Source organism: Geotrypetes seraphini, chromosome 12, assembly GCF_902459505.1.
Source record: "Geotrypetes seraphini chromosome 12, aGeoSer1.1, whole genome shotgun sequence".
NCBI classification, from domain to species: domain Eukaryota; kingdom Metazoa; phylum Chordata; class Amphibia; order Gymnophiona; family Dermophiidae; genus Geotrypetes; species Geotrypetes seraphini.
The window spans coordinates 52,222,650-52,241,891 of NC_047095.1; the positions used below are offsets into that span (position 1 = coordinate 52,222,650).

The 19,242-nt window shown below is 42.0% G+C and overlaps 1 protein-coding gene across 2 annotated transcripts in view; it reads right to left on the reverse strand.

The window, feature by feature from the left end:
• FGGY (FGGY carbohydrate kinase domain containing) overlaps nt 1–19,242 on the reverse strand; it is a 384,196-nt gene that overhangs the window by 327,079 nt on the left and 37,875 nt on the right. For both annotated transcript variants that reach the window (XM_033917103.1, XM_033917104.1), the window contains one exon: nt 9,311–9,399. In XM_033917103.1, coding sequence (XP_033772994.1) covers nt 9,311–9,399 — 89 coding nt within the window. The remainder of the gene's footprint in view (nt 1–9,310; nt 9,400–19,242) is intronic.

The following is a 19,242-nucleotide window of genomic DNA, read 5'->3' on the forward strand; positions in this document are numbered from 1 at the left end:
AATGTTGCCTCTCCAGATTTGTTTATCTGTGGGGGATTTAGATTTTTTCCAGATGCGTTCCAGGGATCGGCATTTTTGTTTTAGCACCCTGTGTTGTGGGAGGTACCAGGGGGCCTTACGGGAGTAGGAGATGGTTTTGGTGGAAAGCGGGGCGAGAGAGTGGTAGGTGGATTCTGAGAGAGTGATCCAATTGTGCCAGTTGGTTACAGAATCTGATGGCTTAGGCTTGGATGAGAGATTGTCAAGAAATTTGGACCAGAACTGATCACTTGAAATTTTCTTGCGGAAAGTAATGGACTTAGAGGACTGGGGAGAGGTTCCAAGGTGAGACATGAAGATGGGGAGACAGAAGGTTCCTAGGAAGTGGTCGGACCAGGGAACGTGGTCCCAACGGATGTCATCGGTTGAGGTTTTGTAAGCCGTGAGATCGAGGAAGCTGATGAGGTCTAGTGTGTGGCCTTTTTCATGGGTTGGAGAGGAGGCAGGGGGGGAGAAACCAAGAGAGATGAGGAAATTATTGAAATCGGATGCATCTTTGCTGGTGGTGTCATCAAGGTGGAGATTGATATCTCCGATGATCAGTAGTCTTTGGAACTTAAGGAAAGCGTTAGATATGGTCTCATAAACAAGTTCAGAGGAATTGCTCCAGGGGGTGGGCGGGCGGTAAAGTAATAAGATACCTAGTGGGTGTAGATGGAGCTCATCATTGATTGAGGCTAGCATATATTCTAGTGAGCGGTGGCTGCCTTTTTCGAGAAGTTCAACATTAAAGAAAGATTTGTAGAGGAGTGCCAGTCCGCCTCCTTTTCGGTTTAATCTAGGAGAAAAGAGGCCTTGGTAGCCCTGGGGGCAAATCTCGTTTTGTGTATAATGGTCGTCTTTAGTGATCCAGGACTCTGTGATGCAGAGGAATCCAGGATCAAAATCTGTGAGGAGGTCTTTCATAATTTGGGTCTTGTTGCATACGGATCTGGCGTTGCAGTAGAGTATCGGGACTGGGGTTAGAGAGTCAGGGGCGTGGTTGGGAAGGTTGGCGGAGGGCACAGGCTTTAAATAGGCGAGGTTGGCTTTGCGGGGTTTATGTTTGTAAGAGTGACTTCTAGTGCGCATCAGTGTGGGGATTTTGAGGCCGGGGCAGGTATTAGTGACATTTGGGGAGTCTAGTAGATTGGGGGAGGGGGGTTTCAAGCAGAGGGTGATCTTAAGAGAAGAGCAGAGAAGGAGAAATAGGAGCCAGAAGGGAGGCTTCATGGTGGAACTTGGGGAGCCTTTTGAGCTGGGAGGCAGGGCTTGTTTGGATCGTGTGTGAAACAGTTTGCTAAGAGTCTTTTTTTTTGTTGTTGTTGTTGTTTTTTTATTTTAATTTTTTTTTTTTTTTTTTTTTTTTTTTTTTTGGACAGCACAGGAGGGAATGAGTGGATTAAACCCGAATCCCAGCAGTGGGAACGGATTTATCTCTGAAACTATTTTTCTTTAGAACCTGAGCTAGAGGGAAGCAGGGTGAACAGGGAGGGGGTTCAGGTACTGATCAAGGAAGGAATACAGTTTAGTATCTAACAGTTTCCAATAAAAATACAGTACAGTTTAGCGTCTAGCAGTTTCCAATAAAATACAGTACAGTTCAGCCCCCCTTTCTTTCTGTCTTTTTTCACTCTCCCTGCCCCCTTTCTTTCTGTCTTTCTTTCTCTCTCCATGCCCCCTTTCTTTCTTTCTTTTTTTTTCTCTCCCTGCCCCCCTTTCTTTCTCTCTACCTACCCTCCTTCTTTCTCTTTCTTTCTGTCTTTCTTTCTCTCTCCCTGCCCCACTTTCTTTCTTTCTGTCTCCCTACCCTCTTTCTTTCTTTCTTTCTTTCTCTCTCCCTGCCCCCCTTTCTTTCATTCTTTCTTTCTTTCTGTCTTTCTTTCTCTCTCCCTGCCCCCCCTTCTTACTCTCTCCCTGCCCCCCCAACAATTTCTCCCTGCTTCCCTGACGCCAGGCCAGGTGCATACAAGTGCCAAGCCCACAAGCTTCCCCCCCCTCCCCCGACGTCCTCTGATGTCAGAGAGGAAGTTCCGGGCCAGCCAGGCAGCGTTTGGCTGGCCAGGAACTTCCTCGTCAACGTCAGAGTTGACGTCGGGGGGAAGGCTGTGGGCCCGGCGCTTGTAAGCATCTGGCCTGGTATCAGGGAATCAGGGAGAACAGAGCGCAAAGGCAACGCCTGTCCCTAACCTAGCCAAGGGTCATCAAGGAACTGAAAGGGACCATAGCTGAACTGCTTCAACTAATAGCCAATCTGTCGATCAAATCGGGAAAGATTCCGGAGGACTGGAAGGTGGCGAATGTTACGCCAATCTTCAAAAAAGGTTTGAGGGGAGACCCGGGAATCTACAGACCGGTAAGTCTTACCTCAGTACCGGAAAAGATGGTAGAGGTGCTGATAAAGGACCGCATCATTGACGGACATGGTCTGATGAGGACCAGCCAGCACGGGTTCAGTAAGAGCAGATCTTGTTTGACAAACTTGCTACACTTCTTTGAGGGAGTAAACAGGCAGATAGACAAGGGCAACTCGGTCGACATTGTATATCTGGACTTTCAGAAGGCGTTTGACAAGGTTCCGCATGAATGACTACTTCGGAAAATTGCGAGTCATGGAATCGAGGATGAAATACTCACGTGGATTAAAAACTAGCTGGACAATAGGAAACAGAAAGTGGGGGTAAATGGGCAATACTCGGACTGGAAGAGCGTCACTAGTGGGGTGCCGCAGGCTCGGTGCTTGGACCCTTGCTCCAACATCTTCATAAATGATCTGGACATAGGTACGACGAGCGAGGTGATTAAATTTGCAGATGATACGAAGCTGTTCAGAGTAGTGAATACTCAGGGGGATTGCAAAGATTTGCAACGTGACATAATCAGGCTCGAGGAATGGGCATCGACATGGCAGATGAGATTCAACGTGGATAAATGTAAAGTGATACATGTCGGTAACAAAAATCTCATGCATAAATACAGGATGCACTTGGCGGTACTTGGAGAGACCTCCCAGGAAAGGGACTTGGGAGTTCTGATCGACAAGTCGATGAAGCTGTCCATGCAATGTGTGGCGGCGGCGAAAAGGGCGAACAGAATGCTAGGAATGATAAAGAAGGGGATCACAAACAGATCGGAGAAGGTTATCATGCCACTGTACTGGGCCATGGTGCACCCTCACCTAGAGTATTGCGTCCAGCACTGGTCGCCGTATATGAAGAAGGGCACGGTACTACTTGAAAGTTTCAAGTTTCAAGTTTATTAGGATTTTATATACCGCCTATCAAGGTTATCTAAGCGGTTTTTACAATCAGGTACTCAAGTATTTTCCAGAGAAAAGGGTCCAGAGAAGAGTGACTAAGATGGTTAGGGGTTGGAGGAGCTGCCGTACAGCGAAAGATTAGAGAAACTGGGCCTCTTCTCCCTTGAACAGAGATTGAGAGGGGACATGATCGAAACATTCAAGGTACTGAAGGGGATAGACTTAGTAGACAAGGACAGGTTGTTCACCCTCTCCAAGGAAGGGAGAACGAGAGGGCACTCTCTAAAGTTGAAAGGGGATAGATTCCATACAAACTTAAAGAAGTTGTTCTTCACCCAGAGAGTGGTAGAAAACTGGAACACTCTTCCGGAGTCTGTCATAGGGGAAAATACCTCCAGGTATTCAAGACTAAGTTAGACAAGTTCCTGGTGAGCAAGAGCGTGCGCTGATAGGGTTAGTCTTGGTTGGAGCGCTGGTCTTTGACCAGAGGGCCGCCGCATGAGCAGACTGCTGGGCATGATGGACCACTGGTCTGATCCAGCAGCGGCAATTCTATTTAAAAAAAAAAAAAAATTAGGGTATTGCCAGTTAGTGGGATATCTAGGATTGGCTAGCTCAGTAGGATTTAATCTGGTAGAAATATCTCCTGCTTGGTTATATCCTTTTGAACATCAACTTTTTTTTTTTTTTTTTTTTTTAAGTATTTAGCTCATGCTTTTCCAGTGGTGTTTCAAGATGAGTGGGGAAGGGACACCCATAGAATCAATCAATTTATTACATACATATAAAAGATTAAAACATATACAAATGAATGGTAAAAATAAAAATAAAACATAAGGCAAGCTTCACAGAGAAAAGGAAGAAAAAGATGACGTCTGTCAACATGCGCATGTGTCATCAATCTGGTACTATGAAAAAAGGGGGGAACTCTTAAAAGTATGATTGAGAGAATCTTAAAATGGCATAAGAAGTGACTAGCATAAAAGGAAATAAAAAATGATAAGAAAAAGTAAAAATGGTACGTTAAAAGAAAAACAAAATGACATATGGTCAATTAAAAAAGAAGAACTGACATTTGTTCAATTATAAGAAAGAAGAAAAAGCGCCAAATGATAGGTGTTTGATATAAATGGCAGCAAAAAGAAGAAAAAGAAAAATTGCCATCGGGTCCAATACAAAAAAGGACTTAAGGACTCTCTATGAAGCTTGCCGTATGTTTTATTTTTTTGCCATTCATTTGTATATGTTTGTAATAAATTGATTGCTTCTGCGGCTGACGTGTGGTGTCTATTCCCCACTTTTCTTGTTTTGTATTTCTGTATGTGGGGGCTGTGCTTTCTTCTTCTTGTGGTACAGTACAGCAGTTTCAAGATGAATAACTTTAAAGGTACAGCGGGTACTTCCCTGTCCCTTGGCTGTTTAGATTGTAAGCTCTTTCGAGCAGGGACTGTTTTCTTCTTCTTTGTGATTCTGTATAGAGCTATAGAAGTAATTAATAGTAGTAGTTGTCCCCCAGAGGGCTTACATTTTTATAGTAAGTTTGTCCATGAGGTGATAGAGGATTAAGTGGTTTGTCCAAAGCTGTGGAATTCAAACCCTGGTGTCCCGGGTTCACAGCCTGATGCTCTAGTTACAAGGCTAATCCTTCACTCCTGTTAGGTACCCAGTGCACTACTTTCAACTGCCTCACTTTTCTACTTGGAAAGGCATAATTCCTTGGTAATGAAATGGAAAGGTCTTTTCACAGCTTGCTAGTTGAATGTGTAAGATGGTTATATCTAGAGGACTGCCGAGAATGGAATATTGGATTCCCTTTGCAACACAGGTTTTGCTGATAGGGAAGTTGCACAAAAGCCTTGGCCAGGTGTCCAACTTCAGGAGCACTAGGAGCTCTGTATCCACCTCTAAGACGGTAATGAAAATATTATGCACTCCCACACAGTCCTGGAAACACGACTGATGAAAATAAATTATATTTTAATTTAGTACACAGCAGTGCTAATGATTCAACTTCAAATGTCACATTTATTTGGAAGAAACACCCTACTAACATTAGAACAGGCCAAAATTCCAGAAAAATATGTGATATGAGTTGATTACTCCAGTACAAAGTCTTTGACAAACAAATCTGTGCTATCAAAATTTCACCACCATCGATCTTTATATAAAGTTAACAGAAAGTATTAAGCTATATTATATCATGCTTTTCTTAGATTCTTCTTTTAACTGTTGCCAGCCTGGAGTGCTTCTAATAGGGCGGTTAGACCCTGCTTCAAACTAGGGGCACATCGAGGAAGGGCTGAGGCTCACTGGTAAATCTGCTGCCGCTGAACCCAGAGGTTGTGAGATCAAATCCTGGGGCTGCTCCTTCTGACCCTGGGCCAGTCATTTAATCCTCTAGTGTGCACTGTTTTCAAGTTTCAAGTTTAATGTTCATTTGATGAATTGCTTATAACAATATCTAAGCGATGTACAATTTAAAAACCATCAGAATGTGGTAATACAATTAGAGTAACAGAAATTTTAAACAAAAGACAAATAACATTGGACAGACATGAGAGGTAGGGGAGGAGGGGGAAAGTTACAATTTTTATATTTAGAATTTAACATCAATGGGAAAATACATTGGGTAATAGCGGGTTTTAATAAAAAGAGAAGAATATGGAAACCTGAAGTATTACTTTTCATGCATCAAATGCATCTTGAAATAAGTATGTCTTTAAAATTTTCTTAAAAGAGACAAGGTCTGTTTCATTTTTGATAAAATTTGGAAGAGAGTTCCACAATGTAGGGGCTTTCACGGAGAACATATCATTGCGTCGTGTGCCTATTATTCTAAGCGATGGGATTGAGAGCAGTTGTGATGAAGAGGATCTTAGGGAACGAGATGGTCTGTATGGGATAATCATTTTTGCTATAAATTGGGGTTCGTTGAAGCTCAATGTTTTGTATACCAAAAATAAAATTTTGAAAGTTATTCTTTGAATGTCAGCTTTGAAATGCCAAGGACACAAAAAGACAGTATACAAGTCCCTATTTCCTCGATACAGTACTTGAGTCCAGGTCAGGATCTCTGATCCTTCTAAGCGGAGCACATGAACAATTGCTTATACATTCTAGAACGTCACACGCACAAAAATACTTGCAAATCTGGTTTTGAGAACTTGTTGCTCACTGAAGAACATCTTTGCATGGGCAGCATTTGAGCACGGTTCGCGTGTCAAGTCTTCGCACTGCTTCTACCAATAAAGTGTACTTTGAACTGTATAACCATGATTGAATTATTGACATCTTATCCTCATGACTCCTCCATTGTGCCGTGCTTTTATCATTGTTGAGGCCTTTTGGGGCTTTCTCTTCAGTGTCTAACAGCTCGTTAGACAATTAAGTTGTTCGTACATCCCAGGAGTGCACCCAAATCTGGTCAGCATATATAGAATTCAGGAGATAACTTATAGTATACTGTAAGGCAGGGGTACCCAAATGATCGATCGTGATCGACCAGTAGATTGCAAAGACAATACGAGTCGATTGCGTTGCCTTTGCGATCTTGTTCTTTCTGCCTCCCCGAGCCAGGCCTGGCGCATACAAGCGCCAGACCCACAAGTCTTCACCTCCGACGTCAAATCTGACGTTGGAGAGGAAGTTCTGGGCCAGACAATCACTGCCTGGCTGGCCTGGAACTTCCTCTCTGACGTTAGAATTGACATCTGAGGTGAAAGCTTGTGAGCCCGGCACTTGTACGTGCCAGGCCTGGCTCAGGGAAGCAGGGAGAAATCAGCACAGTAGCTTGGGGGGGGGGGGCAAGGAGAGAGAAAAAATCAGGGAAGTGGAGAAACTAGCGTGATGGCTTGGGGCGGTCAAGGAGAGAGAAAGAAAGACAGGCAGGCAGGGGGAGAGAGAAAGAAAGGCAGAAATAAAGAGGGGGCAGGGGGAGAGAGAAAGAAAGAGAGACAGAAAGAAAAGGGGAGGGGGCAAAAAGAAAGAAAGGCATAAATAAAAAAATATTAGATTTACAGAAGAAGGAAGTGCAACCAGAGACTCATGAAATCACCAGCCAAAAGGTAGGAAAAATGATTTCATTTTCAATTTAGTGATCAAAATGTGTCCGTTTTGAGAATTTATATCTGCTGTCTATATTTTGCACTATGGCCCCCCTTTTACTAAACTGCAGTAGCAGATTTTAGCGCAGGGAGCCTTTGAGCATCGAGAGCAGTGCGGGGCATTCAGCGCAGCTCCCTGCGCTAAAAATTGCTATTGCGGTTTAGTAAAAGGGGAGGGGGTATATTTGTCTATTTTTCTATAGTTGTTACTGAGGTGACATTGCATATTTTAAAGTCATCTGCCTTGATCTCTCAAAAAAACCCTGAATACAAATGATAATTAACATTTTCTCTGCATACAGTGTGCTTTGTGTTTTTTACAGTTTTATTGTTGGTAGATCATTTTGACTTGGTCATTTTAAAAGTAGCTCGCAAGCCAAAAAAGTGTGAGCACCTCTGCTATAAGGTATACATGTATTACCTGCATTTAAGTGCATACTCTTATACCAGCTCTATGGCTTATACAAACGTCCAAAACCCGGCATAAGTCGGCACTTCAACGAACATTGTCAAAATACGTCCAAGTGTCGATATTGAAAACGGGTTTTGGACATATTTCTAAATGACCTAAGCCTTCATAGTGCCGCTGAACGACCATAGTTAAACGGGGCATTTCAGGAGGAGTGTCAAGGGCGGGAGTTGGACAGGACATGGGCAGGCTTAGGCTTAAATCGTACAGCATGTATAACTGAAAGTTATACAGCACAGGATCGACGGAACTTGGACGTTGTGACTTAGACCATTTAAAACATGGTCTAAGTCACAAAAACCCACCTAAAGTCACCAGATAAGCACTGCAAACACATAATACAGACCCACACACACTACCCCAGTGATCACTGACCCCCCCACCCCCATAAAAATATTAATCACAACTTGAAAATTGTGCCTCCAGAACATCATCACCTGGCAGCCTAGCATAGGAAAGCCTAGTCGTGCTGCATAGAAGCGTCTTAAGCCGTCATGGGGGTGGGTTAGGGACCCATGGAGAGGAGGACCCATGCCCATAAGCCCCTGTAATCACTGCATTGATACTGAAACATGTGCACTCCCCTATATACACCCAAAACCCTTTCTTACTGGCATATAAGTGGCTCCTGCAGCCATAAGGGCTATTGGGATGGTAGAGGGTCTATGGGATTCTGGAGGTGGTTTGGGGGGCTTACCATGACCTATAAGGGAGCTGTAGTGAGGAGAAGACATGGCACCCTTTTTGTGAAGTTCACAGTAGTGCCCTGTAAGGTACTCCACTATTTAGGTGCCATGTCTGGGTGTTCAGTTCATCACTTTGCAGATCCCTCCCATGTCCAACATTGCTTGTTCTAGGCGTTTTTGACTTGGACGAAAAGTTGGACAAAAATGTGGTATAAAGATGGACGATCAGATCAGCAGGACATATACTTAGATGATTTTCGAAACGGAAAAAAATTTGGACGTATTTTTCGAAAATGTGTCCTAAGCTGGTTTTTACTTTGGACGACTTGCGACTTAGACGAAAATGGACTTAGATGTTCCTTTCGATTATGCCCCTCTATGCCTACATACCAGATTATAACAGTATTCTGTAAAGAAAAGTAGGCATCTATTTTCCTTTATAGACTACATGCCAAGTTGCACTATTATAGAATTACCCCTAACATAAAATGGGCTAATTTGGTTGCTAAGGTTAAGAGATTAAACTCTTTGAAAATCGATCCAAAGGCTAATTAATAACTGCAGTTCCAATAGTTTATTAGGCCAAATACTCTATTAAAGAATCTAATATAAAAGGATGACTTGCAATCACATCTGAAATCTGCACAATTTACATTCCAGGTAGCTTTTTTTTTTAATATTAAGTAGCACAGATATATCTTAGTGTGGAGAAAGACACAGAAAATGTCTTTATATGAATGAACAAATGCAAATAGCAATTATCCTATTGCAATACCTTGTAAGGAAACCCGTTGCTTTCCAAGATAAGAAGTCGGGGAGATCAAAGAAGTGGCCTGCCTTATTCCAGCAAGACTCTCGCAAGTTCTGTAGAAGTAAAACAGCAGGTTTTTAAAATTATTATTTCTTATTCTGACTCAGGAACTGTTCCAAATATATATTATTTGCATAAGAAATCCTTCATATAGAATAGCTCTGGGTCCTGACGGCAGTGCAGCAAGAGTACATTTTCAGCTTTGTGATACTTACCCAAAAACATCTACCTGGATTTGGCAACAACAATAATGTCATATTTAGTTTCCACAGTGAGATTTGTAGTTTACCAATAGTTTCTCGATGAATTTTAGTTCTATTTGTTAATAGGTTGGCAAAAGAAAAACATGGGATAATCTTACATCTTTTCTTCCTTTCCTCATGCAACAATAATATAAGTGAATTGGCCCATGATCCCTGTTTTTCATCTGCAAACAGGGAGGCGTAAAGAGTGATTAACACAGAACATTCAGAAGCTGATAACAGGGCAGGCCGGGATATCCAGACTCTCCGTCAAAATAAAAAAAGGATTTGAATGCCATAGCCCTGATACCACACTGCTCAGTTATTAATTCTACTGGTGCCCTATCTGAAGCTGCCTGTCAGACAAGTGGGGGGGAATACTGTTTCTCATATCATTCAGGTAATGGATGATGTGTGAAAGGAGTGCCTCTGCTTCAGAAGATACTTTCTGTTTTAGGCCATTTTCAAAACTCCCACTCCATTAACACAAGTGCACTTAGCTAGTCTGTGCCACTGTCAATTTAATTTAGCAAGCAGTTTTCAGAGATTGCTTAACTTGGCATTCCGTTATGCCAGAATATAAAAATAACTACCTTACTGTGTCACAATCGAAAGCACAGAAGCAAAAATAGCAGCTGAGGAATTAATAAGTTGATACGAGTTTGCAACTGAATGTGGAAGCCACGAAAAATGGATGAAACTGGAAATAGCAAACGCTGGTTTCCCAAGCAGTATATAAAATCACAGAGAGGGCAATTTTCAAAGACATTTCTGTACATAAAATTGGGTTTTGTGAGCAGAAATGGGTCTTCTGAAAACTGTCCAACTCATATCAAGTAGGTATTCCCAGGGATAGATATAGGAAGGTAGATGCACTTACATGTCCACTTCTGGATTTCCAAATGTATGTAAGTATTGATTGAAAAATGACTTAAACACCTAAGTATGTACTTTTCCCAATCGATTTTCAATCCCTTTGAATACTGATGTAAGGTCTATGTGTAAAAAAGGTCCCAGAGTATGGGGAAGGGGAGATACTTTGTTTGAATGTTCCCCCCAATACTTGTGAACTCCAGCACAATGAAGGGAGTTCTAGAAAAAGTCACCCATATTTAGGCACTTAGGCCCTGATTCTGCAAAGTGCGCCTATAGTTAGGCGCAGTTTGGGCGTCCACGATAGGCGTCCTTGTAGAATCGCGCTCAGCAATGCTCAGTACTGTTTAGACGTCCAAATTTTGCGACGTCCTTTAGAGAATCGGGTTTTAGGCGAGAGTTAGATGTCCAAACAATGTCCTTAATGTCAGACTAATCTTCGGTCTAAAGAAGTTCGATCACGTGACGCCATACTTCAAACAGCTACACTGGCTGCCGATGAAAGCTCGTGTAAAGTTTAAGTTCGCCTGCCTCTGTTTTAAAGTTTTTTACGGTCTAACCCCTAAATACATCACTGACCTCTTCTCCTTCTCAGCCAATAAACACAAAAGAAGCTCCCACTCGCAATTCGTTTCTCCCGCGGTTAGAGGATGCAAACTAAAAAAACACCATGAGCATCTTCTCTCACATCAGGCTGCTCTATGGGGTAAAGACCTAGAACAACTCCTATTGCCCACCACTTATGAGGTATTCAGGAAACGCCTCAAAACCCACCTATTCCTGAAATACCTAGACAGCTGACCCACTTCCCTCCTTCCCCTCTCTAATGGTGTTCCTGCCCTTTCTCCCTATTGTTCCCACATCCCTTAAGTTAACTCAACTTGTACGTCAACTGAACTTGTACTTCACTAATCTTTTGTAAACCGCATAGAACTTAACGGTACTGCGGTATATAAACTGTTATTATTATTATTATAATATTTTATTATTAGGATGTTATTAGAATGGCAATTTTATGGTGTTTTTCATTATAATTGTGATACTGGGAGTTGGATCTGTTTAATGCTTTTATTTATTTCTCTTCCATCAGAAAGAGGGACTGGGATTTGAACCAGCAACATTAGGGTGGTAGGCTGTAGGTTTAATCAGTGTGCTACACAGTGAGCTAGCAAGTTGCATAGCAATTGTAAAACTAGGTCTTATAGGCATTGTAAAGGAAGTCCACTTTCCAGCATAGTTTGGGCTTCAGATAGACCTGAGTTCTATGGACGGAACTTAGGCACAGTTTGGACTTCCTTAATGCGATCTGCTAAACAGCTCTCTGGGTTTTTATTTTTGTTTTATTAAGGTCAAAATACATTTAATAAGGCACCACATAAACAGGGCACATCAAAACATAAGAACATAAGCAATGCCTCCACTGGGTCAGACCCGAGGTCCATCGTGCCCAGCAGTCCGCTCACGCGGCGGCCCAACAGGTCCAGGACCTGCGCAGTAGCTCCCTATCTATACCCCTCTATCCCTTTTTCCAGCAGGAAATTGTCCAATCCTTTCTTGAACTCCAGTACCGTACTCTGTCCTATTACATCCTCTGGAAGCGCATTCCAGGTGTCCACCACACGCTGGGTAAAGAAAAACTTCCTAGCATTCGTTCTGAATCTGTCTCCTTCCAACTTTTCCAAATGTCCTCTTGTTCTTTTATGTTTTGAAAGTTTGAAAAATCTGTCCCTCTCTACTCTCTCTATGCCCTTCATGATCTTGTAGGTCTCTATCATGTCTCCTCTGAGTCTTCGCTTTTCCAGGAAGAGCCCCAGCCTCTCCAATCTTTCAGTGCATGAAAGGTTTTCCATGCCCTTAATCATTCGTGTCCTTCTTAAGGTACGGTGACCAATACTGAACACAGTACTCCAGGTGCGGGCACACCATTGCTCGATGCAACGGCAGGATGACTTCTTTTGCATGCAAAACCTTCTATTTTTGTGGACAAACAGCAATGCTATTTGCTGATTAGAGGAAAAGATCCATTAACTGAAGCACAGCACATGAAAAACACAGCTTTATGCTACTTGCTAAAAGCTATCCTTTTTTTCTGAGTAAACAGTACGCCAATCAGCTCATTACTGAAAGCACGTGAAAAAAAATAGAGATTGCATACATAGCTTCATTTGCAAAAGCTTAAATACTGAAAAAACGGGATACAGAAAGTTTTTTTGAAAAGTGGCAATTTAAAATCTATTACTAAGTGTTCAGAAGAGATTTCCATGGACATTGTAATTCTTCGTTCACAACACCCTTGTTTCGCACAAACAAACTGCCCACCTAAACTCATTGATGCCATGTTTGTAACAGCTCTTATGCATATTCTGAAAAATTGGAAATCATCCTCGCTACTTGACTACACCTTTTGGTGGAACTCTTTGAGCATGTATCACAAATTTGAATCTTATGCATATGAGAAAAACATGATTTCTCGACTCTCCACAAACATGGTGCAAAATAAATCACCTTGGTCATTCTTAGATTCATATGTTCATTCTAACCAGTAGACACTTCTGCCTCTCTATCTATCTATCTCTCTCTTTTTCTTTTTCTCCCTTTCTTTCCCTCTCTCTTATTTCACTCTCCCTGCTTTTCTGCCTTTCATATATCTTCTATTAGCAGTTACACATACCCTAGATTCTTTTTATTAATCTGGTTGTAAGTAAATGATTATAGATATGGACTTTTTCTATACCATTGTGTCTTATTCAGATTTTGTGTGTTTGAACTGCTTTCTGTAAATTTCTTATAATATTCAATAAAAACTATTGAACTAAAAAAAAAAAAAAAAAAAGAAAAGTGGCAATTTCTTAGGGACAGGAAAAGTGTGATGATTTATTTATTTATTCATTCAATTTTATATACTGTTCTCCCAAGGGAGCTCAGAACAATTTACATGAATTTATTCAGGTACTCAAGCGTTTTTCACTGTCTGTCCTGGCAGGCTCACAATCTATCTAATGTATCTGGGGCAATGGATGGTCCCAGACTGACCTCTAAGTGGCTCTATTGCAGGAAACGTGGACACTGAGCACTTTCCACATAAATTCACGTAATAATTGTAAATACTTATAGATAGATAAAATTTTAATGTTTATTTGTAAAGGTATTTCTTTATGCTTTATGTGATTGGTTATAATACGGGAATTTCTTGAGAATATACTCCTTAGTGTAATTGGTAGAAAATCATCTAAATCATAAGCCTGCCCTAGTCCTGCCTATACCACGCTCCCTTGATATTTAGATGGACTGCAGATAAACAGCATAGATCTCTGTCTAGAAAAAACAGGCTTTAAAAATAGCAAATAGGAAAGGTTTGGCAAGAAAAACGTCCATCTGCCCATTTAGGCCTCTACAACCTCTCTCTTAGAACCAGGCTTACTGAGGGTTAGGCACTAGGCCAGCATTCCTCCCCTCAAGGGTTACCTGTGCAGTCTGATTGTTTAAGTCCTCAGAGTTCAGTCTCCAGTCAAAAGATGTGGTCAAGATGGGTTTGCATACTTGGGTTTCAAAATAGTTCAGACAAATTCCTGGAGGAAAAGTCTGCAAAACCAATATTAGCTCTATAGACTGGGAAAGCCACCACTTGTCTCTGAGGAATAAAGAATGGATGTATTCTTTTGGGCTTGGTTTGGTCCACCACTGGAGACAAGATGCTGTACTTGGTTGACCTTTGGTCTGATCTAGGCGGCACTAAGTATCCCCAAAGAAATCATCACAGGTGCTGTGGCAGGAGAACTATAAGAACTTTGTCCAAGGATTCACAGTGTATCATCCCTTTTTTAAAAAACACAGCTGTTTGAATTGAATAACTGGAACAACCACAGCAGACTGAAGAACAAAACAAAGGATCCTCTCCCTTCTCAGTGATCTGTAACAAAGAAAATCCTCTAGGATTAACTGGTTCCAAATGAGTTCAGTTTAGCTGTCTATGCTTTTCTTTTTCTAATGAAAATCGACCAGGGGTAAGGCTCAAAATGCAATTGTAGACTGTGTAAAGATCTTATTTCTTAATAACTTGCCATTTAAAACCATCATAAGTGGTGCTGTGATCTGGGACCTGGGCCTTTATGGTAAGGTTGTTGGCAGCAAGTTCTGAAATTAAATATTTCTACCAGACAGAATAGGTCTGGGCCAACCTGGTGGCTCATTGACATGTACTGTGCACCTCAAGTAGGCAGGTCTCTAGTTCAGTTTTCAGATTAATTTTTCTATGTTGTAGGTCAGTTTCTGAGCTCGGTCCTGAAGTACCCCTTTGCCAGTGAGGTTTTCAGGATATCGACAATGAACTTGATTTGCATACACTGCCTCCATTATATGCAAATTTCTTTCATGCATATTCATTGTGGATTTCCTGAAAACCTCACTGGCGAGGGGGTACTCCAGGCCCGAGTTGTAGGGTGTCTGGTATTGAGATGCTATGAAAACATGGGGAAAGGGAGCTCTGTTTTGAACAAAAGCAAGGTTTAGGTGATAAGAGTCCTGCTGTATGCCTCCTGACCTCTGGGCTGCTGCTATAATGAACAGTGGGAGAATAATTTAAAAATAGGGAAAGATCCCCAGGTGGTTTGCCAATGAAGATTCCCGGTGTCCTGGGTCCAAATGAGCTCAAAGAATAATAAAACATGGATTTAAGCACAATTCAAAATCAGATTTCTTGACTGTACAAAAGTACATAACTAGTTAGGCATGTAACCTAATGATTCACTGTTTTAATTTTTTATCTTTTTATCTTGTGTGTATTTCTGATGATTTGTATTGTATTTTTTCACTGATTGTCCAGTACTTCTTATTGTAAACCGCCTCGCACTATTATAGCTTTGGCGGTTTACAAGAATAAATTATTATTATTATGTCTTTGCTTTAGAGGCCATTAAGGTTTCCACATTCATTAGACTCCTAAAACACCACCATAAAAATATAGATTTCCAACTGCAACGTTAAGTCAGTCTTACACTGCAGTGTGACTAAGGCTTAGCTAATTAATAATTCAATATCAAGCTATGAGGACCATTAGATTTATGAAATGGAAGAAAGGAATAATGAAAAGCATTTCTCACTTCAAAGTCCGCTGTAAGGGCGCTGTTAATTATCTCCCATTAACCTGAAGTTGTCAGGATCTGTTTCAATCTTTCTGCTTCTTCGACCTTCCCCAGTCTGTCCCGTGCTATACACTTCCAGGATTAGGAAGCTCCAGTTGTTCAAAGCCAACAGAACTTTATGGGCATTTGGCCTTTATTAAGATGACAGCATCACCAAGGCCAAATGCAAAAGCCTGGCTGGTGGAGGTTATAAAGAACTTTCAAGGCAAGTATCTTTCCTTTCATCTGACAATTTTTAAGAGGCAATACATCAGCCTAAAAAACATAAATCTTGAACACTGGAGACAAAATTAAAATTATGTATTATGACCAATAGAACTGTCTCATAATTGCCAATCACTTAGTATTCTAAATTTGGAGCTAAGCTGCTGATACCCCTTTGCGTATGATTATTGGAACATTTTCATTTCATTTTTTTTCCTCCTTTGGCATTAAGTTAACTGCAGGGAAAGAAATTAATACTGCAATGAAAAAAATACGTAGGTGGAAACTAAACTTATCTACTCTTGTAACAGAAGTAGTACTTGCTAGTGCAAGCCAGACACTTTTTTTTCCTGGAGATAAGAGAAGGAAGTGAGGCATGAGGCAAGCATTACATATCACTTAACTCTTAATACAGTGGAGGTCAATAAGCAAAGAGGTTTAGCTGGACAGGCAAGGCTAGTTTAGGGGGTGGAGCAACTACATCCCCAGTTAGCAGTGATATTCAGTCTGCTAACTGGTCAAGTACATAAGAACATAAGAATAGCCTTACTGGGTCAGTCCAATGGTCTATCAAGCCCAAAAACGGACGAAAACTGGAAAAAGCACAAACAACATCAAAGCAGATGCCATAAGGCAGTAAGAGGGGCCAAAAGAGACTACGAGGAAAAAATAGCCAAGGAGGCAAAAAACTTCAAGCCATTTTTTTGATATATTAAGGAGAAACGACCCGTGAAGGAAGTGGTAGGGCCATTGAATGACCATGGAATAAAGGGAGTGCTAAAGGAGGACAAAGCCATCGCCGACAAACTAAACACATTTTTTGCATCTGTATTTACCGAAGAAGATATACGCAACATACCGGAAGCCAACAGGATATACGCAGGAAACGAAGACGGGAAACTGACAGGGTTGACGGTCAGTCTAGTAGAGGTATGCAGGCAGATTGATAGGTTTAAAATCGATAAATCCCCAGGACCGGATGGCATCCATCCGAGGGTAACCAAGGAAGTGAAAGGGGCTATAGCTGAACTGCTCCAACTAATAGCCAATTTGTCGATCAAATCGGGAAGGATTCCGGAAGACTGGAAAGTGGCGAATGTTACACCAATCTTCAAGAAAGGTTCGAGAGGAGAACTGGGAAACTACAGACTGGTGAGTCTGACCTCGGTACCGGGAAAGATGGTAGAGGCGCTGATAAAGGACCGCATCATTAATCACCTAGACGGACACAGTCTGATGAGGACCAGCCAGCAAGGCTTCAGCAAAGGAAGATCTTGCTTGACGAACTTGCTGCACTTCTTCAAGGGAGTAAACAGGCAGATAGACAAGGGTGTCCCAGTCAACATTGTATATCTGGATTTTCAAAAGGCGTTCGACAAGGTCCCGCATGAACGACTACTTCGAAAAATTGCGAGCCATGAAATTGAGTGTGAAATACTCACATGGATTAAAAACTGGTTGGCAGATAGGAAACGGAGAGTGGGGGTAAATGGACAATACTCGGACTGGAAAAGCGTCATGCGTGGAGTGCCACAGGGTTCGGTGCTTGGACCCATGCTCTTCAACATATTTATAAACGACCTGGAAATTGGTTTGACGAGCAAGGTGATTAAATTTGCAGACGATACAAAGTTATTCAGAGTAGTAAGGACGCAGAATGATTGCGAAGACCCTCAATGTGATATAAACATGCTCAAGAAATGGACTGTGACATGGCAAATGAGGTTTAATGTGGATAAGTGTAAGGTGATGCATGTCGGTAAGAAAAATCTTATACACAAATACAGGATGTCCGGTGCAGTACTTGGACAGACTCCCCCAGGAAAGAGACTTGGGAGTACCAGTTGGCAAGTCAATGAAGCTGTCTGCGCAATGCTCGGCGGTGGCGGCAGCGAAAAGGGCGAACAGAATGCTAGGAATAATTAAGAAGGGGATCACAAACAGATCAGATAAGGTTATCATGTCACTGCAAAGGGCCATGGTACACCCCCACCTGGAATACTGCATCCAGCACTGGTCGCCATACATGAAGAAGGAAACGGTACTACTCAAGAGGAACCAGAGAAAAGCGAATAAATGGTTAAGGGACTGGAGGAGTTGCCATACAGTGAGAGATTAGAGAAATTGAAGAGACTGAGAGGGGACATGATTGAAATGTTCAAGATAATGAAGGGAATAGACTTAGTAGATAAAGACAGGTTGTTCACCTTCTCCAAGGTAGAGAGAACGAGAGGTCACTCTCTGAAGTTAAAAGGGGATAGATTCTATAAAAACGTAAGGAAGTTCTTCTTCACCCAGAGAGTGGCAGAAATCTGGAACGCTCTTCCATAGGCTGTTATAGGGGAAAACACCATCCAGGGATTCAAGACAAAGTTAGACAAGTTCCTGCTGAACCAGAACATATGCAGGTAAGGCAAGATTCAGTTAGGACACTGGTCTTTGACCTAAGGGCCGCCGCGGGAGCGGACTGCTGGGCACGATGGACCACTGGTCTGACCCAGCAGCGGCAAGTCTTATGTTCAAGTTGGCCAATCCAGGTCCCTAGTACCTGACTAAAATCCAAACAGTAGCAACATTCCAGCATCTCAAAGAATAGCAAGATTCCGGAACCCCAATGAGAGCAACATTCCAGAGCTGTGATTGTGATGTCATAATGCCTCATTCCACAGTGCCTCAGAGCCAGCCTCATCAGTGATGTTACAGTGGCTTGATTGTCCTATACTTGGCTTACATAAGAATAACGTTACTGGGTCAGACCAATGGTCCATCAAGCCCAGTAGCCCGTTCTCACGGTAGCCAATCCAGGTCCCTAGTACCTGGCCCAAACCCAAGGAGTAGCCACATTCCATGCTACCGATCCAGGGCAAGCAGTGGCTTTCCCCATGTCTTTCTCAATAACAGACTATGAACTGTTCCTCTAGGAAATTGTCCAAACCTTTCTTAAAACCAGCTACATTATCCTCTCTTACCACAACCTCTGGCAACATGTTCCAGAGCTTAACTATTCTCCGAGTGAAAAAATATTTCTTCCTATTGGTTTTTAAACTATTTCCCTGTAATTTCAACGTGTCCCCTAGTTTTTGTAATTTTTGCCAGCAAGAATAAAAAATATACCAGCGCTTACCTCCAGGACTCCTAGTGGTACCTAAGCACACCAAGGCGGGAATATATAGATGGTGACTAGTGGCTATTGGCAACTGTGCTGAAGGCGCCTACAAAGTAGACGCCACTAGGCGCCATTTATAGAATCCAGCCCTACATGCACACTTGCTAGGGAATTCTATAAATGGCACCGGAAATATGTTCTAATGGATGCAAGGTGCCAAAATGAAGCTGAAATGGCAGATCAGCATGGAAATACACTTACGTGCCCAGTTATAGGATAGCACCTAAGTGTATCTGAATGCAACTGCAAAGGGGGGTGTTCCTATAGAAG